At 50.1% G+C, this 25,866-nt stretch overlaps 1 protein-coding gene across 2 annotated transcripts in view; it reads right to left on the bottom strand.

Annotated features, from left to right (window-relative positions):
* LOC135304579 (gamma-aminobutyric acid receptor subunit beta-4) overlaps positions 1-25,866 on the bottom strand; it is an 84,810-nt gene that overhangs the window by 9,962 nt on the left and 48,982 nt on the right. Inside the window, exons 4-8 of one of the 2 annotated variants that reach the window (XM_064427146.1) lie at positions 23,350-23,570; positions 10,423-10,505; positions 5,287-5,424; positions 3,653-3,805; positions 791-1,047 (exon numbers count right to left, since the gene is read on the bottom strand). In XM_064427146.1, the coding sequence (XP_064283216.1) occupies positions 791-1,047; positions 3,653-3,805; positions 5,287-5,424; positions 10,423-10,505; positions 23,350-23,570 (852 nt within the window). The remainder of the gene's footprint in view (positions 1-790; positions 1,048-3,652; positions 3,806-5,286; positions 5,425-10,422; positions 10,506-23,349; positions 23,571-25,866) is intronic. The other variant, XM_064427147.1, reaches the window with a different exon arrangement.

Here is a 25,866-nt window from a genome sequence, read left to right as displayed (position 1 = left end):
GTTTGAGTCTCACTGGGTGAGGCCTCAATCAACAAAAAGAAGATTCCTAGATTCTGAGAGCTTAATATCTACAGGGTGGAAGTAGTCAGAAGACACACAGGAGATAGAGAGACATTAACAGATATTAAAGCCCTGGCAGGTTCCCAGTCTGGGACAAGATTAATAAGACAGCCAAAGAATGAGGACCAAAAATAGCATTGAAAGAATCAATAGCCAATAGGAGATCAAATACTAAGAACTGTGCAATGCAGAACCAAAGAATGAGAATTTCTTTGGGTTTTTTTAACATATAAATATGTGAAAAATCTGCTAAAGAATCACATGTGGTTGGAATGATTTCCACTGAACATCCTGGCCAGAATAAACTAATGCATTTAAAATTTAAAAAAATGGTGTTGGGGAGTTCCTTTTCTTCCCCAGAGTTTGGTGACTGTACCCCTGATGGGGTCATTTGTGAGCTCTGAACATGCTGCATTTGAGGGTTGTCCTCTGCTGCTGGGGTAGAAGGAGCAGCCACCTGTGCTTGCAGCAAAGTTTTTAGTGGGGGAAAGTGTGGTTCTGCCAACACAGGAGGACAAAAAGCCACAGAGGGACTTTTGGCTACACCTGCCCCACACAAGAGGAGGGTTCTGATGCGACTGGATGAGGATGATCAAGGCGGAAAAATTCCCAGTAATCACCAGACAGGGAAAATTGGGATTCATCTCTCGTGATGAGCACAAAGGCTGCTCTGCAGCTCACCCAGTGGAGAGCCTGAATTCTCCTGCCACAACGAAAGGAGAGGACAAACCTGCTCTCTCACCCTCTTCTCCTCGTAGCGGTGGCGCTCGTTGTTGGCCTTGCTGACGCGCTCGCTCTGCTTCTTCTGCTGCCGCGGCCCTCGCCCGAAGAATATGTAGTTGACAAAAGCATATTCCAGCAGGGCCAGGAACACGAAGACGAAGCAGCCCATGAGATAAACATCAATAGCCTTGACGTAGGGGATCTTGGGGAGAGTCTCCCGCAGGTGGGTGTTGATGGTTGTCATGGTAAGCACCGTGGTGACCCCTGTGAGGAGAGTGCTCTGTTACCCACGTGGGATGGTTTCCTGGAATGCTGTCCTCTGCTCCCACATCCCTCCTTCCAGCTGGGCAGCCTCAGGAGGGGTGGGAGCAGTGCAGCTGGGAAGGAAGCTGTTGTTATTCTAAGCCCACATGCCCACTACAAATTGCTGCAGAAATTGATCCAGCAGCAAACAGCTGGAGAAAGTGTCAAAGCTGAGCATCATCAGCATGATGGGTATCAGCATCCCTGTTTCTTTAAGTCCCCCTGTTCTTCCCTCTTTCTCTCAGTGGTAGGAAACATTCAGTTTTGCTCTTTTTTACCCTCTTTTCCTTTTTCTCCTTCATGAACTCATCAGGCTTCACTGTGGGCTACTGAATGCCTCAGCATCCTTGGCATCGTGAGTTTATAAAACTGCTGCATCTTTCCAATGCCATGAATTGGAGAAAAAGTGAAGAGATTTCCTTCTCATGGCGTTCTCTTTTTTTTTGCCTGCATCATAGGCATCTGTCCTTGACCCCATCAGTTCCCACCTTCCTCTCACCAGCTTCACCATTCATTACATCAATTATCGCTTGTACACATTCCTCCCATGTTCTCACACTCTCCTTTTTAGGTCTCCTCACATTTCTTGCATCTTAAATGAGCATTTTGTGAACACTTTTGTCCCCATCTACTCAGTTCCGAAAGCCTGATTCACTATGATTACTCTCACATCTTCAGTCCTCTTCTTCAGCTTCTTCTCAGACTCCTCCCTTCTCTGGGCTGTGCCTCAGACCTGCCTCTTTGACAGCCTTCTGCCAGCTCCAAAAACATGGCAACGAGCCTTCACACTTCTTTTTTGGGGTGGTAACTCTTCCCCTTCAACCCAGTCTTCCTCTGCTTCTCTAGCTGTTCTTACTACCTTGCTGATCTTATTTTCTCCTTTTTCCCTCCTCATCTCTCTGTTGGCAGCTCTAATAATCTCCATGACCTTAATTTGCTCCTGTGGTTTCAGCCCCACCACTACAGTGATGGCTCTCTGTGCACCCTGGACCTCTGCTTGCCCTGCTTCCCCTTCACCCTCGCCGTGCTTTGGTGTCATTCCTGACAAAAGACTGAGAGAACTATTAGCCTTCAGTTGGGTAAACAGAAGGGAGATATATTTGTATACACACAATATGGGCTATATTTAGGCAGTAGTCTAAATATACAGGAATCTGAGGCAAGGAAAGGGAGAATAGAATGTTCTCCATGTCTCCATTAAGAAGTGGACGAATTGCAATGGAGACTTAGGGCAAAGAGGAGCTCTTTGACTGTGCAAGCAGGTAAATCTGGAGACAAAGTGACCAGAAGAGGCTGGGGAGTTTCTTTTTTTGGAGCTTTTTATGGATAAGTTAGGTCAAGAACTGTCAGGAATAGTTTAGGGAGAGCTGTTGCAGTTCTGATCTACAATGTTCTTTTTCTGTCTTCTCTTTGAGTCCAGATGTCAGCAGAAACTCAACAGCTGTGCATCTCACCTCCACCCTCTTGCTTGTGCTTCCACAATGTCTGCCATGGTCTCTTTTTCTTGTCTCTCTGATTACACTCCTGCCAATGCAACTTACCCTTTTAATTTACCAGTTTCTTCTTCTTCCCTCCCTGCTCCAGCGTCTCCAAGCAGGAAAAGCCAAATCACCTCTTTTATACCTTTGTACAACCCACCCCTCCTCCGAGCCTTCCCAAACTCATTCTCCTAGAGCTGCTTGAAGCCCCCAAGCTTTGCTGTAAGACCCAGCCTGTACCTGAGCTGCACTGCCTCTCTGAGCCTTGTCCCACTCACAGATCCATCCTGCTCCTCCTGACCTCTCCTCCTGCCCTGGAACTTCCCCTCATGTTGCACAGCCCCATTCTCTTATGCCAGCCATCCCCCTTTCTTCTGTTCCTCCTTCCAAACCCTCATCTGCCATCCACCCCCACTTCCCTTCTGGTGCTTAAAAGACCTCATTTTCCCCCCTCTTATAGGAAAACATTCCTATTTAGGGGAGCATGTGCCAAAGAAGGACTTGGACTTCAACTGCTGTCCCACATTTGCCTTGGCCATGAAGGTCTTTGTCTGCAGAGGCCTGAGCTATCAGAAAAACGTGCAATGCCCCTTCCTTTATTTCTTTCATCTTTTAACCATTCCCATACAACTTTTTGGCCGTCCAGCCTCAGCATTAATCACACAACTGGCCACTCCTGGTACACCTGTGGACAAAGAGGGGCCAGATTTCTCTTCCTAAGAAGACCAGTGCAAACCAGAGTGAAGGAACTCAGGGCATGTCAGGGTCCCACGTTCCTGAGAATCAGTGACCATCTGCATTTTTGTTTAGAGAGTTTAAACACACACCCAGGACATTTTTGGTAGGACTTTTACGGATTCAACTAAACAGACTCCAGTTTGGGAAGTACTAATAAACAAAAACAAAACAAAACAAGTCATTCTTCTGACTGAAAATTTAGTTTTTTTCAGAAAAAAATTTTTGTCCATTTGGGGTGACAACTTTGACAGACTTGCTTAATTGCTACTTAGGAAAGAAAAAGGATTTTCTTTGTTATTGCTGATCTCCCTCAAGAAAACCCTTCCAAAATACAATAAAAATGTCCATACCCAGTGCCACTCGTGCAGCAGAAGCATCATAGTTGATCCAGAAGGAGACCCAGGACAGGATGGTGATGAGGATGGATGGCATGTAGGTCTGCAGGATGAAGTAACCAATGTTCCTCTTAATCCTGAAACTCAGGGATAAGCGCAGATACGAACCTGCCAGTGAGACATCAAAGGAGGATGTGCTGTGAGAGCAGGACAAGGCTGGATTTGTGCTAAGAGTTTAGGTTAGGAACTGAAATTTTATTTGGAAAAAGTTCTCAAGAGGCAGGAACAATGAGAAATCTCCTGTTTTCTGCAGCTGGTTTTGCAGACTGGTCAGTTTTTGCAAGGAGTCCCTTCAGAATTTGATCAGTTGCCCCAGAGTACTAAGAACAAAGGAAATTCTACATAAGTGACATTATTATATCAGCCATCATGGGAGAACGGCTGTTCAGTGCTGGAATTGCTGTTATGGTGCCAGCCAATATGATGGAGGCTTACACAGGAGATTTTAACCCTATATTTGGGTGCCACGAGATGATTTTCCAATGTTTCTTGTGCCAGCTCTGCCTCCAAGCAGCAATGAAGATCTGAATCATATTTTTCCCATGCTGTTCTAAAAATGGGTTATGGCCAGACTGGGCAAATTCATATGCAAATAGAGTACTGTTAGTTAATCTGAAGGTCTCTTTTTTATTATTTTCAAGTTGTTGCAACTTCCTACTAATCTTTTAGCAAACCTAATGAGGATAGTAAGGACAATAAGTACTTTTTACAGTCCTTCCACTGGAGCAGGCTAATTTTGACAGGGACAAAGCAGTGCCTCTTTCATTGCTGTGAGACAAAGTCTAAATCATTTCTCCTGCCCACCTCTGTCCCTCAGGCAACACAGGAGCCTGAAATATGGGTGTAATCCTGGCTGGCAGCTAAAGTAACAAGAAAACAGCAGTTTTAAACCATCAAGGATATAGACTGGGAAAAAGGAGGTATTGTTCTCTCACCACCATGTGCCACTTGTATGGCTTGAACACAATATTTCACCAGTCTTTTTTTTTGACAGGTGTGTGCTGTGCTGTTTTGGCAGTGAACTCCACCTCAGACCAGCAACCAAAATCCAACCCCCTCCAACTTTCCAGCTGGCAGCATCTGAATCATCCCAGGTATTCTCTCCAAACCTTTTTATTGTCATGTACAGATGGGTTTGCATCATTTCATAGCCCACTTGCTTCTCAATGGATATATTTTCTCCTTACTATTGCACCTACATTAGCTTTGAGACCCAGATGTAAACCACATAAAATATCTGATGATGGCTGAGAACCTTCTGAAGAGGTTCTGAGCTCACTCATTATTTTGACTAAGAAATGCGAAAAATTGCAGTGGGGAAAATGATCCTGAAAGTCTTTAAAGAGAAGCAGACATAAAAAAAAGAAAAAAAAAAGAAAAAGAAAGGAAACAGAAAAGAAAAAGAAAGAAAAAATAAAATAATAGAGAAAAGCAAAACTGTTGGGTGCAGAAGACACTTTTTTGTAGAGGAACCCCAAGGTGAAGCCTAGATCCTGAGTTAGTGCCCCAGCACCTGGATCAGAGGGACTCAGACCAACTGATCAGCAGCAGGTTTGCCCATTCCATGCATCCCTTCACCAGAGACTCACCAGTGGTGAAGACCACTTCCCTGCTGACCAGCCTCTGCTCGATGATGGTGAACTGGGGCAGCTCCAGCACCTCCATGCCCGTGACAGCAGAGTCATTCCCTTGCCAGAAGAAGACAATGTCATCCACTGTGTAACCATCTGCAGGGAGGAAGGAGCACACAGGGAGAGCTGAGCTGATAGGTTGGACCAGAGGACAACGCCATTTGCACCATTTGATCTGGAAAAGGATCCAAAAGAAAGCCCACACCAAGCCTAGCCTCTCCCTGCTGATGTACTTTACTTCTTCAGCTGAGCTTGGCAATGCAGTCCCCAGGAGAAGAAAAACTGGCCAGGACTCCCACTTCTGGCTAGAACTCAGAGCAAAGCTGAGGCATCCAGCCTTGACTTGCACAATGTGATCTCCATGGCTGACATGACAGGGACTTGTGCACCAGGATCCTCTGTCAAATGCACCAAACACAGCATTTTGCTTTTTAAAAACTGCCTCCTTCTACCAGGAGGGGGAGACCACACAGTACAGACTGGTGGGACTGGGTAAACAGGGCAGCTCGGTATTAAAAATTCCCAGAGAGGAGAAGATCTACAGCAGCAGTTGAAAAGAAGTTTGAAGATCAGAGCACCTCCCTTTTCTAAGTGCTCTCAGTCAAAATTCAGATCCAAGAAATGAACAGTCTCTGAGGCTGGGGACTGTTTTACCAAGTGCTGGCTGAGAAGAGCAAAAATGAGAGAAAAGAGGAGGGGAGCCAGCCTCAAATATTTATCCCTTACATTTCAGGGCCATGGGTTTGCTAACTCAGCCAAGCTTCTTGCTTTAACCCCAAAATATACATGGCAGGCAGGGCTGCATGGGCTGGAAATGTGGCCCCCAAGTGCTCTGAACTCGTGGGGAATAAGGGCCAGGGGGTGAAACCATGAAACCCTCACCCCCAGTGCCATGTCCACAGCCCTGCCCTGTCCTTGGGGCAAGGATTCATCACAACTTGAAAATCAAATCACTGTATGTCTTGAGGCTCTTTGGCTGTAGCTGCACAAGGGTGGTCTCAGATTCTCAGTAAAGCCTCCTGGGAGCAGTAAGAAATGGCCAGGCTTTGGTGCAGCTCGGGGCAAGGCTGCCTTCAGAGCTGTGCCCACAGACAGCTCGTGTTCAGCACCTGCACTGCAGCACACAGCCTGCCTTAGCCACCCACCCTGGCTGCACAGGCCATGCCAGGCTCACAGCCACTCAGCAGAGTGCCACCACACCCAGCACTGGCATCAGGGCAACTAGGGGCTGTTGAATGCAGCTCTGAGGAGAGATTCTTCTTTGGGGGCTGAGGGTTACCCCAGATCAGAGGTGAGCCTTTGAGGACAGTGTGATGCTGAAGCTGCTGAGTGGATAAAGGGCTCAGCAGTCTGGTCTGATCTCACAGCTGACCCTGCTTTGAGCTGCAGGCTGGACTAGAGACACCCCGAGGTGTCCTCCCAAATGGAATTATTTGATGAGTGTGCAGTCTCCAAGCACACTCTCACTCATTACTGCGCTTATTCATGGGTGCCAAAATACAAACCCAATCTTCCAAATGCCACGCCACATCTGCTTCTGATGGAAATCAGCTAAGCCAGGGCTCCTCCTCCTCCCCCAGCTGGCATGTTCCTGCTCCCAGAGTGGAAAACCCTCACACCTTTGAGCCCCCAGGGTTTCAGGACCCTTGGTTATCCTGCTTACACTCCAGCTCTGCGCACAGCACCTGTGTTTGCATCGCTCACCCCAGGCTGGAGCCAGCAGGAAACACCCAGGTCCCCTCCACTCCTGCTGATTCCAACCCCCTCCCAGCTCAGAAACACTGTGCACGATTTCACGTGGGAATTCATCTGGCTCAGACCCTCAGGCTCCTGTGGTTGTTCCCAATTTCTCCAGGAGGTTCCCGAGCCCTTTCCCCCCAGAGTTCTCCCTCTGCAGAGGTGAGCCCAGCCTGGAAACAATTCACCTCTGCCCCTCTTTGCAGTAAACAAACCACACTGAGCTGTTGAGGTTTCTCACTCCCTGCACAACATCTGCTCCAGCCCTTGAACCACTTTTCAGCACCTTCCCTCAACCTCTTCCGATTTCTCAGCTTCCTCCCTAAATTTTGGAACCCAAACACAGACAGGGCCCGTTTCCCCATCTCAGTGACACGTTCAGAGGCCGATCAATGCCGAGCTCTGACTCACGGCTCCCCAGGTTTATATTTATATAACAGGGCTCACTCCAGCCCTGCCTGCCCGAGGCACAGAGCCTCCAGCCTGCCTCAGCCCCCCGTGTGGCTCCAGCCCTGGGCATGGCCCTGCAGCCCTGCACACGGGCCCAGAGCTCACAGAACTCGGCTGTGTTCAAAGCCCTTCCGGATGGATTCCGACTGGGGAGGATTCAAGTGCGCAGCGAGCGAAGCCCCGCACGCTGCTATCTTCATCATCCACAAATTTAACAGCAGTGACTTCAAATTTACTTCCTGATCAGCAATGAAAATGTCAAATTGCAGTAACTAATTTTAGGAGATCTCACAGTTAACTAGCTCTATTCCATTTATTCTGTGGCCTGCTGGTGTTGGGTACCAATTTTTGTATTTTAATTTTTTTATTATGGCATTATGCAATATGAAATCGGGCATGTTTTTCGTGAAGCCATTTTTAAAAAGTGTTTCTAAAGGGAAAGGTTGCTTGCTCTAAAAATAAATGCTTCACTTTGATTTCTAGCTTTAAAGAGAAAACCAAATTTCCATTTTACTTCTAAAAAGTAAACGAACTTTCACAAAGACAAGTCATTTCCATCTGAAATATCGAAAAGTATTGATGTGACGTCTTAAAATGTCAGATTAGCAGTCTGTTTGCAGCCTGCCTCATCAGGTTTTTGTTGGATCCTGGCACGCAGATAGGCAGGGTATACGTGTTTAGGGTTATTTTTGGGGTGGAGGGATGGGATCAACAGGCAGTGCTTATCTCCTACAGGTAAGAGCCCTGAGCTGCTTCCCAAACCCAGCACCCCTGCATCAGAAAAGGGCTTTTTCTCTGAGGTTTGGGTCGGTGGTTTTCTTTTAAATACATTGTTTTTATAATCCAGCCCTGAAAGGATTGATGTTCCAGAGTCAAGTGGAAGCAAAGAAAATGGAGCCTCACAGATTGCGAATGTGCAAGTGTGTAAAAGACAAAAGCTCTGAGGGAGGAAACAATTGGATCTTTTCATGTCAGCCTGGGTCTCAGGAATATTGTGAGGAAATGTAGCTTTGATGAACAAATTGGCTTGACATGACCCATTAGGAACAAAATCACAACACGGGGAACTGTGGGTAATTCCCTGCCTTCTGTTTGCTTGGTTCTACTGTAAACGGTTCCCAAACTGCTGAGGAGTGGCAGAAATGACATTGTGGCACTTGTGCCTGCAGCAGGACCTCATTTCCATCCCCTGACCCTGCATGGGTAGGATGGGGAGGGCAGCGCCCAGCCAAGGGGCTGTGGGAGCTCCCTGATGGAAGGAGCAGCTCCCAGACCCCTCTCAGATAGAAGGAGCAGCTCCCAGATCTGTCCCTGATGGAAGGAGCAGCTCTCAGATCCCTCCCTGATGGAAGGAGCAGCTCCCAGATCTGTCCCTGATGGAGGGAGCAGCTCCCAGATCCCTCTGTGATGGAAGGAGCAGCTCCCAGATCCCTCCCTGATGGAGGGAGCAGCTCCCAGATCCCTCTGTGATGGAAGGAGCAGTTCCCAGATACCTCTCAGATGGAAGGAGCAGTTCCCAGATCCCTCTCAGATGGAAGGAGCAGTTCCCAGATCCCTCTCAGATGGAAGGAGCAGTTCCCAGATCCCTCTCAGATGGAAGGAGCAGTTCCCAGATCCCTCTCTGATGGAAGGAGCAGCTCCCAGATCTGTCCCTGATGGAAGGAGCAGTTCCCAGATCCCTCTCAGATGGAAGGAGCAGCTCCCAGATCCCTCTCTGATGGAAGGAGCAGTTCCCAGATCCCTCTCTGATGGAAGGAGCAGCTCCCAGATCCCTCCCTGACGGAAGGAGCAGTTCCCAGATCCCTCCCTGATGGAAGGAGCAGCTCCCAGATCCCTCTCAGATGGAAGGAGCAGTTCCCAGATCTGTCCCTGATGGAAGGAGCAGTTCCCAGATCCCTCTCAGATGGAAGGAGCAGCTCCCAGATCCCTCTCAGATGGAAGGAGCAGTTCCCAGATCCCTCTCAGATGGAAGGAGCAGTTCCCAGATCCCTCTCTGATGGAAGGAGCAGCTCCCAGATCTGTCCCTGATGGAAGGAGCAGTTCCCAGATCCCTCTCAGATGGAAGGAGCAGCTCCCAGATCCCTCTCTGATGGAAGGAGCAGCTCCCAGATCCCTCTCTGATGGAAGGAGCAGCTCCCAGATCCCTCTCTGATGGAAGGAGCAGCTCCCAGATCCCTCCCTGACGGAAGGAGCAGTTCCCAGATCCCTCCCTGATGGAAGGAGCAGCTCCCAGATCCCTCTCAGATGGAAGGAGCAGTTCCCAGATCTGTCCCTGATGGAAGGAGCAGTTCCCAGATCCCTCTCAGATGGAAGGAGCAGCTCCCAGATCCCTCTGTGATGGAAGGAGCAGCTCCCAGATCCCTCTGTGATGGAAGGAGCAGTTCCCAGATCCCTCTCTGATGGAAGGAGCAGTTCCCAGATCCCTCTCTGATGGAAGGAGCAGTTCCCAGATCCCTCTCTGATGGAAGGAGCAGTTCCCAGATCCCTCTCTGATGGAAGGAGCAGTTCCCAGACGATCCCCCCGAGGCTGCACTTGGAGCTGTGCTGCCCCTCAGCCCTGGAGGGAGCCTGCTGTGCATTTTTACCAGGGAGAGCTGTACCTCCTCTGCCAGCACAGCTGGAACAGGATTTCCATGGGCATCCAGGGAACACCCAGGCAGGGATGAGGGCTTGGGTGCCACCTCCCGCACGGAGTGAAGCCAGCCATGAGCAAGGACAGCTTCCCATGGCTTCCTTGAGGCTAAGGGAGGCTTTCCCCACCCTCCTGGGACTGATTTTAAAGCCCAGCCTGCTGCCAGAGCCCTGTTCTCCCGGGAATTTCCCCCACGGGTGCTGTGGCAGCCCTGGCCGGGGCGGGTGGCATCAGGTGGCACGGCGTGGCAGGGGATGTGCCCGCGGCATACGCACAGCTCTCGATCTCCAGCGTGCAGTTCTGCTGGTCCAGCGGGTACCTCCGCAGGTCCATCATGCAGGCAGCCGTGGTGGTGATCCTGAAAGGGGAAGAGGGACAAAAATGAAATGAAATAAAAAAATAAAAAATCTGTTGTGTCTGCTTTTTTCTTACCAAAAAAAAAAAAAAAAAGAAAAAAAAAGAAAAAAAAGAATAAAAGGAGAAATGAAAGGCATAAGTGAAAGGCAGGCAGCATTTGGGGCCGCTGTTTCCCTGGAAACCAGGGAGATCCGGGGTGGGAGGTGTGCAGGGCGGGGGGCTGCTGCGGCTCACCCCCGGTGGCACGGCACAACCCCTCCGAGACTCGCGTCAGCAAGGCAGCATCTCTGTTAACGGGGTGGGGAGGGGTCTGTGCCCGCTCTGCCTCTCCCTGGAGAGACAAAGAGCCCGGCAGCAGGCACAGCTCCGGCTGGGGGAGAGGGGAGCCTGCCAGCGTGGAACGGGGAGACAGCAGGAACCTGTCCCTGAGGCTGGGGATGGGTTGGTTCCATCACCCAGCAGCGACCCATTGCTGACCACATTATCACTCACAAGCTGCCCCCAGCCCCCGAATTACAGCCCCCCTTCCCCGTGCCCCTCCATCGTGCCCAGCTTGGCACTGCCAAACCCAAAACCCCAAACCCAGAGGGCTCTGGCAGAGCCCTGCGCTCCACGGCCCCGCTAACGGAGCCACCCCTGCACAAATCACCGTGGCCATCAAAGACACCTGGGGGATTGTGCGGGTGTGAGTGCATCCCCCCAAAAATAAATACGGGGAGAGGACGAGGGTGGGTGCTGCTTTGGGGCGTTGGAGCACAGGGAGGACACAGAGCAGCACAGTGCCTGCGCTGAGGTTCAGCTGAGGATGCCAGCAGGGTCTGTGTGTGCTGCACAGGAAGGAATACTGCACATCTCTGGGATGGGGGATTTTGGGGTGGCACCGATGAGGGCATGAGGCAGGGATGGAGTTAACTCCCCAGCATGGCAACAGCGCCCTGGAGTTAACAGGCTGCCCCTGTTCCTCAGATCTATTGCTCCCCTCACCCTTTGATGCAGTCTTCCCGTGCGATGGATGTGTGCAGAGAGGGGGGAGAGATTGCTGCATTCTCCCCCTATTTTTTCAATTAACCATCTGGAAGGCATTAATCAAGCTACACATTTTTTACTATGTAGGCATAACCAGTGAACTGTTAACTAGAAAGCTTTATCTTCTGAGCCCTGTGGCCTGGGAGAGAGAAAAGAGAGGGGAAAAAAAGAAAAACAAGAAAGCAGGGAGGATGAGATGGCGAACCAGTGAAAGAGAAGGGAAAAAAAAAAAAAAAGAAGAAAAAGCAAAAAACATCAATGGCAGAAAAAGAGACCAGAAAGGGGGAGAATATGGGTGAAGCTGGACATAAAATTGGAAATGGGGAGGAGGGGGGAAGAAGGGAGGGTAGGAGAAGGTGGAAGAGGGCTGCCCCAGTGGGGGTATCGGGGCAGGGGCTGTGGCAGGGCAGGCTGGCAGCCCCGCAGAGCTGCTGGCTCTTTAAGAAATCTCGTGTGCTAAATTTATCTTCTCTGCTGTCTGTGAAGTCTGTTTGTAGGAGATGAAGCCTTGAGGAGAGCCTTTGCCACTGCCTGCCGTGCTATAAATAGATCCGAAGAGACGAAGGGAATTTATATATATCCTCACTGGGTCTAGATACAACACTGCAACTGCCCTCTCTCCGAGCAGGGGGCCCGGGCGAGCTCTTAACCCTTTCATCTGTAATGCATTTGGGGTGGAGGAGAAAGCTCTGAGGGGGGAGAAGGACATCAGGACAGGAACCACTTAAAAAATTACCACTGCAGCCTTGCCCTTGCATGGATTGCTTTCACATCCTCCCAGCTGGGCAGCTTTAGGAGGGAAGCTGGGAGCACAATGCCTGTCCCATGCTAATCCTGCTGCTGTGCTGGGGTAACTGGGCATTGTGGTGGTGGGGGCAAACTAAAAGGGGAGCTGCAACCTTGGCAGGAAAGCCCAAGGTGGAGGCGCAGAGTCCACGGTGGCCGGGCGCAGGGACCAAGGAGTGGGATGAGTCATCCCCCTGTGCTGCACACAGCATCCACTCCCTGGATTATGCTGCACCCCTGGGAAATCGTGGCCACAAATGCGCTTCCCTGTTTTCCCTAAAGTGTGAGATGCAAAAAAAATGTATTAAATGAAAATTTTCCACCCCATTTGTGGAGCCCCGCGGGCTAAAACCTTTGCACAGTGTCCATCCCAAAATCGCAGCCTGGCTGGCTGGCTTGGCTGCAGAAAGGACATGCAGGCTGCTCTGCTCACACAGGGACCCTCTCGCCAGGATTTGCTTATCACCTGCAGTGCTGGTTGGAAATGCAGAGCGTGACACAGTGAGAGATGGCTACCACACTCCATGCACCAAACCCTGCTCACACTGGCAGCTGGGATAAATCCGCAGCCACGCCAATGATTTTTGCAAGATCACACCAATTTGTATCAGCAGAGATTTACATCAGGGCAGAATTTAGCCCTGTTGATTCAAAAGGAAGGGACAGGTAGGACAGAAAGGAGAAAAACAAGATTAAGAGGATATTTGTCCTCAAAAAGCCAGATAATTTCTTTCTTTGCTATTAAAGGACAGGTATATCCACACTGTGTGGCTCAGCATCCTCTAGAGATACCCCAGTTAGATGCAGATCCCAAACTCTGGGTGATCTGCCCTTATAAAGCTGCTTGGGCAGGTAAAATTGGAGCCGTGTCAGGCTTTGCTGTGGTTTTTGAGCAGAGGTGGCACAGCCATCCACAGCTGTGCCAGGCTGCAGCCACCTGCTCATGCAGAGCGTTTCATCTGCAGTGCCTGCCCAGCCTGGGGACACCAGCACCACAGGACCACCGAGCGTGGGGGCCTGGGTGGAACGAGATTCGAGAGGCAGCAGGTCTGGGGTGCCAGATCCATCTCAGGTCCTGCCTCTGGGCTTCCTAAACCCTGATAAACCAACCCAGCTTGGGGTAGAGCAAGTGGTGTATCCCAGAGAGATGGAGGTGCTGATTCTTTAGACTTCAGACCTTACAAACTATCCTGGACACCAACTCCTCTTTGATAGACCCTGCCTGAAGAGTCAACTTTCACCTGCTCCCAGAGGGGCCAAGGAGAGCTTTCTCCAGCTCCTTTGGTGGCTGTGTACCCAGGGCAGGTGGGACTCATGGAGGGATGAGAGGCTTCATGCACCTCTCGCAGTCAAAGGGGAGCATGAGCAAATCTCAGTCACCCCAGTGACCTTTTGGTGTCACAGCACATGCCACCTCTGGTCCAGAAGGCCACAGCACCAACCTTTGCCTCATTCTTTCATGGATATACATGTATTACCTTGGTACACTCTGAGCTGTTGTGTGAAGAGATGGGTGTGCTTGGCACGTGGGAGACTGCATGGGGAGGACAGGACAGGGGGGTGGAGGGGGGGTTGACACTCAGGAGCTCCTGTCTCAACAGGCTTAAGAGAACATCAAGGTGGAAGGGAAGTAAGAGGTGGAGAAATGAGGAGAGATGATGGCATGAGCATAGCTAGGGAAGGCAGGAGTGGAGATGACAGAGAGGAGAGCAGAGAGCACAGGACAGAGCAGCAGGGTAAGGGAAGAGAGGAGGATGATCAGGGGACACATGGGGTAAAGCAGCCTGGAGAGGAGGAGCCGGAGGAGAACGAGAGGTTAAAAGAGGGAAAGCAGAGGAGCGGATACTCACTCAGTGAGCAGGGAGATGAGGAGACAGGGAACAAACCACCATCCTGTAAACAGCTCTAGACAGAGCACGCTGCCTCCAGAAGACGTGAGCACAGTGAAAGGGAGCAGGGAGCGCGGGGACCAGAGGGAACACCAGGGAAGGATGCCACCTTCCCCGTGGCGCTAGCATGAGGCGCTGGCGCCCGGCCAGCCCGCATCTTCTCCCTCCCCCTCCTCCTCTCCTGCTTCTCTACCCACCTCCCTCCCCTTTTAAATTCAGAAATTTGTGTGGTGTGAAATTTCATCTGCTTTGACGGCGATTCACGGAGACACTGCCCGTGGAGGGAGCGGCTCCCGCGCCGCGCGCTCAGCGAAGCATCAGCGCCTTCCACACCGAGCCCGGCCACCACCACAGCACCCTCCAGCTCCCCTCCCCACCCTGCCCACCCCACAGGCCTCGGGGTCAGCCCCTCACAACCTTTAAAGCTCACAAAAAAAAGCGCCATTTTTGTCCTTGCCCCTAATTGTTTCTCCTGAGGTCTGTAGGCAGTTGTGCCATCCGAGTAGCCAAGGCCTGACTGCCCTGCTACTCCAATGCACAGCTGGCAGGCAAACACGGGTCATCTGGGGGGAGACTGCTGTGGAGAAAGCGCTGTGCATCTCACAAAAAAATGAAAAGAAGAAAAAAGGAAAAAAGGGACATGGATGAGATGTTGAGCAGCTCAGGCAGGATGATAGAGATCCCCTTCTCTGCCAGCATCAAGTGGATCAAGCAGGAGGCAAAGCAACATGGATACCTCACCCTGGAGAGCGCCGTCATCCCCAGGAGAGGTAGAGAGCACCTCTAGAAGAACATTCATGGAGCTCTAAGTCACACAGGGCTAGTCTGGGTGTTCGATTGTTACAATGAGGAAAGCTCTGCCCTCTTGGAGCTCGTATGGCCAGAGCAGATGCTGGCATGGGGAGGGTGCTGCAACCTTGACTGCTGCTCTGCACCGAGCCTGGCAGCAGCAGAGCATGGCCCCACCACAGCTGCAGCTCAAAAGGGAGCACTCAGGCTGCTGCAAACCATCAGTGCTCCACAAATATTTCAGTTCTCTGACATGAACACCACCAGCCATTTCATTCCCCCTCTGATCCTCCTCATCACTGTTTATTTATTAATGGCTTCTTCTGTCTTATCTAGAATGATTATATAAGTGCACAGGCATAGAGCAGCCTAGAGCTCCAAGCTGCCATTAAACCCTGCTGCAGTCCAGGGTCTCCTTTCCACTTCCTCCTTACCCTGGTGCTGGGCACCTTCAGGGGAGCTGCCCATTCATCATCTCCTGCCCCAGCCACATCTCCCTCTGCTGCAGACTCTGAAAACCCTTGGCCACCCATTCACCCTCTGCATCCTCTCCAGAGTGTTGGGAGAGCCAAGCTCACCAGCCACAAGTGTGAGGGGTAAAGGATTACTTCCCAAAAATGTGGCCTGATTGAAAAAGGAGCAAGTCCAGGCTTTCTAAGGAGGATTGAGTAGGAAACAGGAGAAGACCATTACCTTTGAGGCATTGCTGAAGTGAGTGGAGGGCTTTCCCCTTAAACCTCATCCTCACAAAATAAACTTCTGCATCATGACTTATCTATCCCAGCAAATTTAAAATGCCTGGCATTGGTTTCTGAGGCCAGTGTCAACTGGCATGGAACAGTCTTGGTCTACATTTCAATTTCTTCCTCACAGAAAAGGGTCTGGCTGCATGCAGAAAGCCTGTTGGGAATGGTCACCAGCCTCTGCTGGGCTCTGACTGGGGATGCCCAAGGGACTGTTTTGGACACAGAGCAAAGCCAGGAAACAAATGACTGTGGAGGACACTGATGTTCAGTGTCCAGGAATATTCCCTGACACAGCTTGGAAAGGACGCTGACTAAAACTCGGTATGGCTGAGAACAGGAGGGGAACAGCACAAATCCCCCCACCACTGCCCTTCTAATTCCAGGGTAGACACAGCCAGCAAACACCTCACCCTATTTCCCCATTATGGATGAAGTGCCATGGTGCAGGCACTAACACAAACACTCTCACAGCCAAAGACAAACATTTAAGTTGCTGGTTACAACTTTCTGGATTTCAGATCTCCCGAGAATCTAAAGATGCTCGCATCCCCTCGGGATGCAGGCTCCCAAAGCTCACAGCAGTTTGCAGCAATAAGGAGAAGGGATGGAAGCTCAGGTTCTGCAGGACTTATTCAGGCTCGCCCCATGGGGCAAGTTAGACTCCTACGGGAATTCTGGTGACTAAGAGTAGAAAGAGAGGCAAAATTACTGTTTTGCTAAACATGGGAATAAAACCAAAACCGAGTTCTTATCCTGTACATTCTCAAAGTCAGTCATAAAAAACATGCTGGCAAATGTCACCTTCTGCCTGGCAGTAAGCACAAACTTCCAAGGGCCTGGAGGGATTTATAAACCCGTGGTGAATTTTGCCATTCTTTTAACAATGCCTGATCTTTGCAGACTCCTGGAGGTCATGATTGAACCAAGAGCAAGGCAAGGATATGGAATATTTTCCCCTCATGTCTGTTTGCCTAAAACTGATTCCACAAGCCTTGGCACAGTCCTGCTAAGGTCACTCTGTTTCCAAAAGCATCTGTGCTTGCATAGGCATCCTTTGATAAACCACAGTGTGCACTGCACTCAGATGGGAGAGGAAAAGGAAGCTTTGCTAAACCAGTGCTCAGGGTACCACTCCTCTTACCAACCATTTTTCCACCCTGGCAGAGTGCAAAGCTGAGCTGCCTTGACTGCAAGGTTTTGTTTTTCTGCCCCTTTATTCCATCCCAGATGCACCGTGCATTTGGCCAGCTGCCAGCTGAACTGGGGGACAAGAGAGTGGTGGAACACCTTTGAAAAGGTTCTTTTCCTACAGTTGTTTCAGAGGTCAGTGGTTTGCACTTAGCAGAGGTATCTCCTTTCAAGAGCATCAGGCTGGCACAAGTTGCATTAATAAAACAGCAAAACTTAAACCTATGGGAGGTGGCAAAGAACAAGCAAAGCCCAGGGACAGGCTTAAGAGTGGTGGCTGGGACAGGATATGCAGGAAGATGAAGAGATGCTGCCAGGGTGAGCTGGGGGCTCAGGGCACACCAGCTGCCTCAGGAGACAGTGGATGCTGCCTGACCTCTGTTTCTGCTAATAAACAACTCAGACTCAGAGGAGATGTAGCACAGGCAGCAGTTCCAGCCAGGATGGTGCTTGCCTTTGTTCTTGCAAAGGTGCAAGGATGGTAAGGATGGAGGAACAGCTTTGGCTTTGCTGCTTTGTCCTGCTTTATTAAGCTCCAATTTCTTCCATGGCTTCTAAGATTATTGAGAAATTTCATGTTATTAAAACTTTCTTCAAGTGTTTCCTGTTAAATCCATCATCCCAACCCTAGGAGACAAAAATGCAGGAGAGGATCTATCCTTAACCTCAGCTGGAGCTGAGCTCTTCATTAAACCCTGATTTCACCTCACCCACCTAAGGAACTCTTCTCCAACCTCCACATCTTTGTGCTAAGGAGCTGGCCCAAGGCAGGGCTTGGGGGTGAGAGCAGGACAAGGCTCCAGGACCAGCTCCAAGGGGATGGATGGAGGGAGGGAGGGATGAATGGTGGATAGATGGATGGGTGGGTGGATGGATGGATGGATGGAAGGATGGATGGATGGATGGATGGATGGATGGATGGATGGATGATGGATGGATGGATGATGGATGGATGGATGGATGGATGGATGGATGGATGGATGATGGATGGATGGATGGATGGATGGATGGATGGATGGATGATGGATGGATGGGATGGATGGATGGATGGATGGATGGATGGATGGATGGATGGAAGGATGGATGGAATTGATGGATGGATTGGATGGGATGGATGGATGGATGGATGGATGGATGGATGGGATGGATGGATGGATGGATGGATGGATGGATGGATGGATGGATATGAGTCCAACTTTTTGCACCCCGGCTGCCACAGGGGAGATTTCTGTTGCCTTTGCCTAACCTGCAGAGGGAGCAGGCAGAGCTCCCAGAGGCAGGGTAGAGCCTGAATCATCTCTCACATTTCCAGAGAAAACTCTCTCAGGGAGGGAAAGGGAAGCAAAAATAGTGGATTTCTTCCCTGCTGACCTGTGAGATGGGAGAAGAAAATTGCTCAGTGGTCTCAGCACAGAGAAAAGCTCCTCAGTGTTAAAAACTCCTGTCTTAACCCATCAGGCCAGATTCTTGAAGAAAAGCAACGAATACCCATGGAGAAAACAAGGATATGGCTGCAGAGAGCAGCTCCAAGTGAGACAGGAGCAAAAGAAACCTTTCTACTGGCTGGAGAGCTAAATAACCCCAGGCTGGGACGTGGGGAATGCAACACTGCCAGGGCTGGATCCTGATCAAGGGCCAGGTTGGGCATGGGGGCTGTAGAGAAGCCCCCAGGAGGAGCCCCAGCCATGGGGAGCAGGCAGGGCAGGCTCTGGGGTGGCATGGGGGACTGTGACAGTGTGACAGTGTCCCCAAGGCTGGGGGGATGTCTGACATCACCCTGCTCTGCTCCACAATGCCAGGTGGGCCAGAAGGGATGTCCTGGCTGCTGTCCTGCCCAGCAGTGAGGTCTGGTCCCTACGTGGGTCAGCAGTGAGAGGGCTGGTGGCCCCAGGAGCAGCTGACTGGTGAGAAGTCACCATGGAGGGCAGAAATGAGGTGCTGCCAGAACAGATACACCCAGCATCTCTCAGCTTAAAACATTTTGAGGTGTTTGAAGCATGGCAATTCTCTCCCTCTTGCTTTAAGGGATTTTTTTCACTGATGAGAGGGTTCTGCCTCCCCAGGAGAGCATTTCTTGGGCTCGGCACCCCACAGTGCCTTGGCACCTCTGCGTGCTCCTGAACTGACTCATCCCTCAAGCACACCTCGTTACATCACCAGGGCCAGGAATAAAAACCCCCACCTCACACATGCACACGTTCCCCAGCACCACCCCCACCTTCGCAGGAGGAGATCCCTCCTTCCCTCCGCACAGGATTTAGCCTCCACCACCAAATTCCTCTGCAGTTTTCCAGTTGCTCAGTTTACACTGCCTGGGCTCCTCGCCAGCCAGGCATTGTCCACGCTGCTCCCTGCCTGCTTCCCAACATCCCAGATTCCCCACCAGCCCAGGCAGGCAACCTGGCCTCCTCAAATCACCTGCTTTGCCAAAAATCCAGTTCTGCCTCTAATTAGAATGACACCAAACGACTTCAAGATTTCCCTGAAGGATGCTTTAAAGCTGGTTTCAAATATGATTCCCCAATTACCACACGAGAATTTCAGCATTGTTACAGTGGTTGCTATTTTTAGCTCTCTGAAAACAGACAGCAAAATGCTGGTGACATCAGCACTTGACAAGTGTCGACTTGTTTCACTACCAAATGGATGCTGCACGGTCTGGGCAAGGAAATAAAAATACCAGACCAATATATAGCCAGAATGTGTGATAATGTAAAGCTTATTGAATATTGGGGCAGGGCTCCAGACAGTGTCTGGAGGTCCAGAGAAAGCCTTGGCAATTCTGTTACTCAAACATCAATGGTGGTTGTAAAGCAGCTTGTAAGAGTGAGAGAAATATTGACCTAAGTGAAACATCAACATGCGCTGGCATGGTTTTTCTTAAATGAAAAAATGTCTCTCTAATTTTTTGTTCAAAATTTGATGGAACCGATGCAATTTCTGACCAAAAAATAAATTTTAAAAAGCCATTAGGTGGAAAAATATATGAAATTCAGCCAGTGCTATCCAGATTTTCTTCACTGTTTTATCCACCACCCAGCAGCTTTGTCTTTGTGGGTAGCACCTTCAAGCCTCCCGTTCTGTTGCAGGATTTCCACATCATTTTAGCACTCCCCTGTTTCACGCCCTGGGTGAGCATCCCTCCTGTGCTCCACAGGCACTTCTCACTCCAGCGAGGTGTTCAGGGGCCAGGTAACACCTCCTGCACCCTCCCATCCCACGGTGCCTGCAGAGCTGGGACTGCCCTCTGGGCTGGCTCTGTTTGGCCTTCTGGGGTTTGTGCCATCTGGTAACTGCTTGGGGAAGGGGGTAGGAAACACCAGTCCTGCATCCCAGCCTCGCTGCTGCTGTTTATTCATTCCTTTTGTTGGAGACCTGGCAACCAGCTATTAATGTGAGCCCGGTGGGAATTAATTTTGGAGTAAGCTTTTGTATGGAACGCTTCCCTGAGATGGAGCTGGATTGCACTTCCTTCAACCATTAATTTGCTAATTCCACCAAAACCAAGAGGAATGTGCTTTTCTGACACCCAGCTCTCACAATGGATTACAGGGCTTCATTTACTCGTGCAAACAAGTAATCTGGAGCCTGCTCTTGTTCTCACAGTAGTCAGGAACTCCTCATGACTTGGGTGTGCCTTGACTTGGACCCTGGGGTCTGGTGCAGGGATTGAACCTGGTCCTGCTGGTCCCTGGAACACTTGCTGAAGGCAAGGGCCTGCCAGGATGTCATCCTTCCCTGCGCTCTGACATCAGAGCCTGCTGGAAAAAAATGACTGTTGTGCCACAAATAGCATGATTGAGTCACTTTGCTACAGGATCAGCTCAGAGGAGGGGGAAGCGGCTGGCGAGAAGGGAGAGGAGCAGGAGATGTGGGATCTCGCTCCAGGGGAGCTGGCAAACAAAGGAAAAGAAACAGGTATGGCCTCCTTTGGCCCTCTGCCATCAGGGCGACTCCATTTCATAAATTCCTCCACAAAATGCAGGACAAGAACAGGCTCCAGAGCACAGGGTGCACCTGCACCTCTCTTCCTGTTGGCAGGGCAAGCCTGGCTGCACATTTACAGCGAGGAGGGGAGCTCAGGTGAATATTCACGGACGGTTTTTTTGCTTGCTTACACTTGCTGTGTATTTTTGAGTAGGATCACTGTTATTTGCACCTGGAAAAAACTGGACCTAGTACTTGTGTTTTCAGCAAGAATGGAGGTCCAGGAGTCAGTACAGAAAGCAGACCTAAAGAAATCCTTTTCCTAGCACTGTGAGCAAAGCTAGAGGGGCTTCAAGCAATCAGGGCAGCTGGTTTATAACCCCAGTGCTTTCAGCAAGCCATCCTGACCTGCGGTACTGCTGGGGAGCAGCAGCTGCCATTGCTCAGAGCTTCACTTTTGCCATTGTCATTTTCTCCAGGGGCAAGGGAGCAGCTTCCAGGAAAACCAGCCAAAAGTTAAACCAACACAGGCAGCTCTTACTGAGGCCCTGGAAATAGCGGGCAAACAGCTGTCATTTTCTTTCATTTGGCCTGGGTGCAATTTTCCTCTTCTCTCCCATTTGCACAGGTCATTCCAGGGAGCTGGAATGGGAGGAGAAGGGAAGGGACAGTGCATGAGGAGCTGGCACAGTGGCCCAGCTTGAGTGCAAACCCTCCAAGGACCTGCCCTGCCTATCCCCCATGCTGCTGGGTTCACACTGCTCGTTCTTCAAGCTAAATAGCAGCTGATAAAAATACACCAGCACTTGTACTTGTGCTGTGCAGGTGTGTGCAGAGATTGCCCACCAGCCTGGGGGAGGCAGCTCTGTGCTCAGGTGGGCTGATCAGCAGCAAAGAGCAGCCTGAGCTCAGCAGCACTCTTTGCCCCCTCCTTCCTGAATTTGTACTCCTACCTGCTTCCAAGTCAAAACATCTGCCTGCCTGCCCTTCTCCTGGTGGGATACAATGAGGAAGTCTGGGGGAGGCAGCTGTGGCACTGCTGCAGTCTCTCTGGTGGGTCAGCAAAGGCAGCTCAGGGCTCTCTGACAGGTTCAGCCCAACAACATCACTGCAATGGAGAGAGATGGGTGTACCTGTCCTGGAAGGGAGAGGCACAGCAGGGACAGGGTCACAGAGCTGGTTTCTTGCACCTTTTGCCATCTCTGGGCCTGGAGCAGAAGGCTTCCATTAATTGAAAGGCAAAACCAGCCCTGACATGACCCCAGGGACCCCAGGGTGTCCCTCAGCACCAGCAGTGCTGCTGCTGCTGTGGCTTCCCTGGGCTGTGCTGCAGGCAGAGCACAGGGCACCTCTGGCAGGATGATGTTCTGGGCAGCCTCCTGCTGTGCCATGCCTACACCCAGCCCTACCCTCCCCAAAACAGCCCTGCCACTCAGAGAGGTGTGAAATAATCCTAAAGTCACACTTTGCCACAAAGTACAAGAGCTGAGACTGTAAATGGGAAGGGTGGGTGTACCCTCTCTGAAGGGGAATGGTCTTTCCTCCCTCTTTCCTCCCCCCTTTCCTTCCCCTTCCCTCCATCTCTGGGAATAAAAGCCCAGAGATGCTATCATAAATATTTGTGGAGGCAGGTCAAAAGAGCCAGCTGTGAATTTGGTAATTGAAAAGAAAAAAAAAAAAAAAACAAAAATAAAGAACCCTCACCAAACAAACCCAACAACAACAATAAAAACCCAAACAAAAGAAAAATATACTGAGAATAAGGCAAACAAATACAGGGTTGGAAAAATTGCTTCCTGGATTTTCAGCTACAGCATCCTGCAGCTGCAAATTTGCAGCTTTTCACCCTCTGACTCTCCATTCAACTTTATTACCTACCCTGGCCCCTTCACATACCCAGATAACAGAGTAAGACCAACCTTTTCTCCCTGCACTTTGCACATGCACAGCAATTTCAAAGGCCTTGGACTTGCCTATGTCAATTTGTTCCAGACACCACAAAAAAATCTCCTCACTGAGGACCATTCTCCTACCAGATATCAATTTTCAAGCCTCCATCCTCAGAATTGTTCTAGTAAACAGATATTTTCCTTAGCCTTACACAAACCTATCTTGAACACAAGAAATGACTGAAGTGGCTTGACTAAAAGGCTGCAGAAATTTCGTCTTGGATACCACAGTAACAAAGGCTCATCTCCATAGCCCAAACTTGCAGAAAATTATAAGCAACTGAAAATTAGTGTTTCGAATGGAAGTGTTATGCAACATGAATGACAGTGACCTGAAACGCCCAGAGCAGACTATTCCCCTCTCCAACATCCATCTATAGCAGCACAGGAAACGTTAGAGGCCTGAAAGAAACAGCCAAACAAAACCGCGTAGCACTTGAGCATCTTTTGGGTCCTTGCCTTGCCAGAATATTTTTAGAGACGAGAGAAGTTCAAACGAGGTGTGGTTTTTGACAGGAACCATTAAAGCAAAGCCTTGGACTCACCTGAGGCCGTAGAGGACGGTCCCGTCAGGATGGAGGCGGATCATGCGGTTCTTCACCGTCACCCCGTGCAGAAAGGACTTCTTGTCGTTCAGGAAGTAGGTGTCAGGCAGCCACAGCTGGTCAGCCACCCGGTTGTCCAGGGTCAGGTTGAGAGGAAGGTCGTTGTAGGCCAGGCGTTTGTCCCGCCAGCTCTGCTGGAAGTACATGGTGATGGTGTAATCCTGGTGGAGAAATGGCACACGTCAGCCTGGGGCCACTGCAGCTCCAGCCCCTCACCAACCACTGCCAACACCTCCCCCAGTTCCTATTCCTTGGCACCTTAATGTGTGGGTCCACACCTCCAACACTTTTCTGTAAGGGTTTTTTTTTGAGGCTTTTTTGTGTTTTCTTTTCTTTTTGGTTGTTTTTTGTTGGTGGTGTTTTTTTGGTGTTTTCTTTTGGCAGTTTTTTTAGGTTTGTTTTTTGGGGGTTTTAAAATTTTTGGTTGGTTTTTTCTCTTTCTCTTTTTTTTGGAGGGTTGTGTTCTGTGATTTGTTCTGTGAAAACGGGAGCAAGCCCAAGGGCACGAAACACCCTGCTTTACAGGGCACGAAACACCATTACACATTTCGTCCCCTGTTTCTGCTGTCCTTGCCATTTGTTTCCAATCAAGAAAAACTGCATCCCACTCCTGTTGTCCCAGCCTGCTGAGAGCCTGTCCGTACCACCAGCAGCAGTTCAGGCTATGGGAGCACCAAAGGGTGCTCAAATTTATGAGGAATAAATTTGAGCCAACAGTGGCTACCCAGCAAAGACTTCCAGGGCTGTTCCCCACTTCCCTCACACAAAGGTGACGTAAATAAAATCCACCCATGTCCAGGCACTGCTTGTTGGTTGGTAAAAGCCAGTTTAGTTTCAGCAGAAGCTGAGGCTGTTCCAAAGGGCACAGGGAGAGCCTCACCTCGAGGCCAAGGTTTGAAGGTTGGGCCAGGCCAGCCGTGACAAGCCCTGAGCCTTGCCTCCTTATGGGAGCTGAGCTGGGAGTTCATGGTGGTTCTCAGGAAGGGACATATGGGGGGAAAATCTGTCATCAGTGGAGCATGATCCACTGGTAAAGGGGCAGCTCCCTGAAAAATTTCCCATAAATTTGCACATCAGGAGGAAGTTCTTCGTGGAAAGGGTTGTTAAACATTGGAATGGAGTGCAGTCGCCACTCCTGGAGGTGTCCAAGGAACAATTGGATGTGGAACTCAAGGCCATGGTCTGGCTGACAAAGCAGGGTTCAGTCACAGGTAGAACTCAATCTTAGACATCTTTTCCACCCTAAATAATTTTGTGATTCCCAACCACCCCCAGCTACCACAATGCCATACAAACCTCCTGCTGTCCTCCAGTCCAACAGAGAAAAGCTGACACTTAAAACTGTTGCCAACACAAGAATTTTATAGAAGGGAGCAGGAGCTGTTGGTGGCTGTAGCTGTTCAGAAACCAAACCCATTGCTGGGCACACCCAGGGCACATCCAGAGGCCTTGGATCAGTCTGTGCAAGGCACAGTGTGGTGCCACACAATAGAACAGCTTCATCTTCTCAGGTAAACAAGCAGTACAGGAAGGAGTCTTGTACACACCAATGACAGGAAACATTCTCAGGAAACATTCTCACAACAGGTCTTAAATAGGTTGGGAGACAAGATTTTTGGGGTAAACCAGATGGCATTAAAATCTATTGATTGATTAGGGCACAAGTTGACAGTGACCTTACAGAAGTCAGAGATTTTTCCCCAAGTCATTAAATAAAAAGCATTTTTGCAAATGATCTAGAACAGGTGGGATCACATTGTCTCTTCTCAAGCAGTCCCTGCAGTGCCACAGGAATCCCCTTGACCACATGAATTTGCAGCATGAGCTTTTCTGCTCTGCAAATCCCAGCTCTGTGCAAGGAGCTGGTGAGGAGCTTGTTCATGCACCAACATCTGGGCTGAGCACTGAGGCATCTGCCTGCCTGTCTTCTCCCACAGACTTCATTCAGAGCCAGGTTTGATTAACACCTCTGAAAACAAGCTCAAATAATCCCACATCATGGATAATGCCAGCTTTTGGGTATCTAACTATGATTCAGAAATCCAGACCCACATGTGCATCCGAAAGGTCACGGTGTAAATCTGCGGAGCACACCAGATACAGAGCTATATCTGCCGCTTTCTGTGCTGTCTTGAAAAGAACAAAGACACAGTGACAGCTTTCTGGCCAAGGAGCTGTTTTGCTCTGCTTTTTAAAGGACTGTAAAGTCCTGCCTCAGAAGCCTCACAGTCCATCTCTCAGAGGCACAAATATTTTTGTTTTGGTCAGGACCCTGCAAAGGAAGATGTTGTCCCCAGAATCCCTCCCAGGGTGCTTGGGGCTGCACTGCAGTGAGAGCACAGAGGAGCAGAGCACCCAAATTCTTGAATCCTCTTACTCCTGTTGGTAACAGACTCATCCCTGCCTGTGGGACACTTGGCTACACAGGCATCCTTTCCATCCCCCCCGCTTTGAGAA

The sequence above is a fragment of the Passer domesticus genome, chromosome 7 (assembly GCF_036417665.1).
Source record: "Passer domesticus isolate bPasDom1 chromosome 7, bPasDom1.hap1, whole genome shotgun sequence".
Taxonomy (NCBI): Eukaryota; Metazoa; Chordata; class Aves; order Passeriformes; family Passeridae; genus Passer; species Passer domesticus.
Note: the sequence above shows the minus strand (reverse complement) of the source record. Positions and strands in the feature narration are given on the sequence as shown.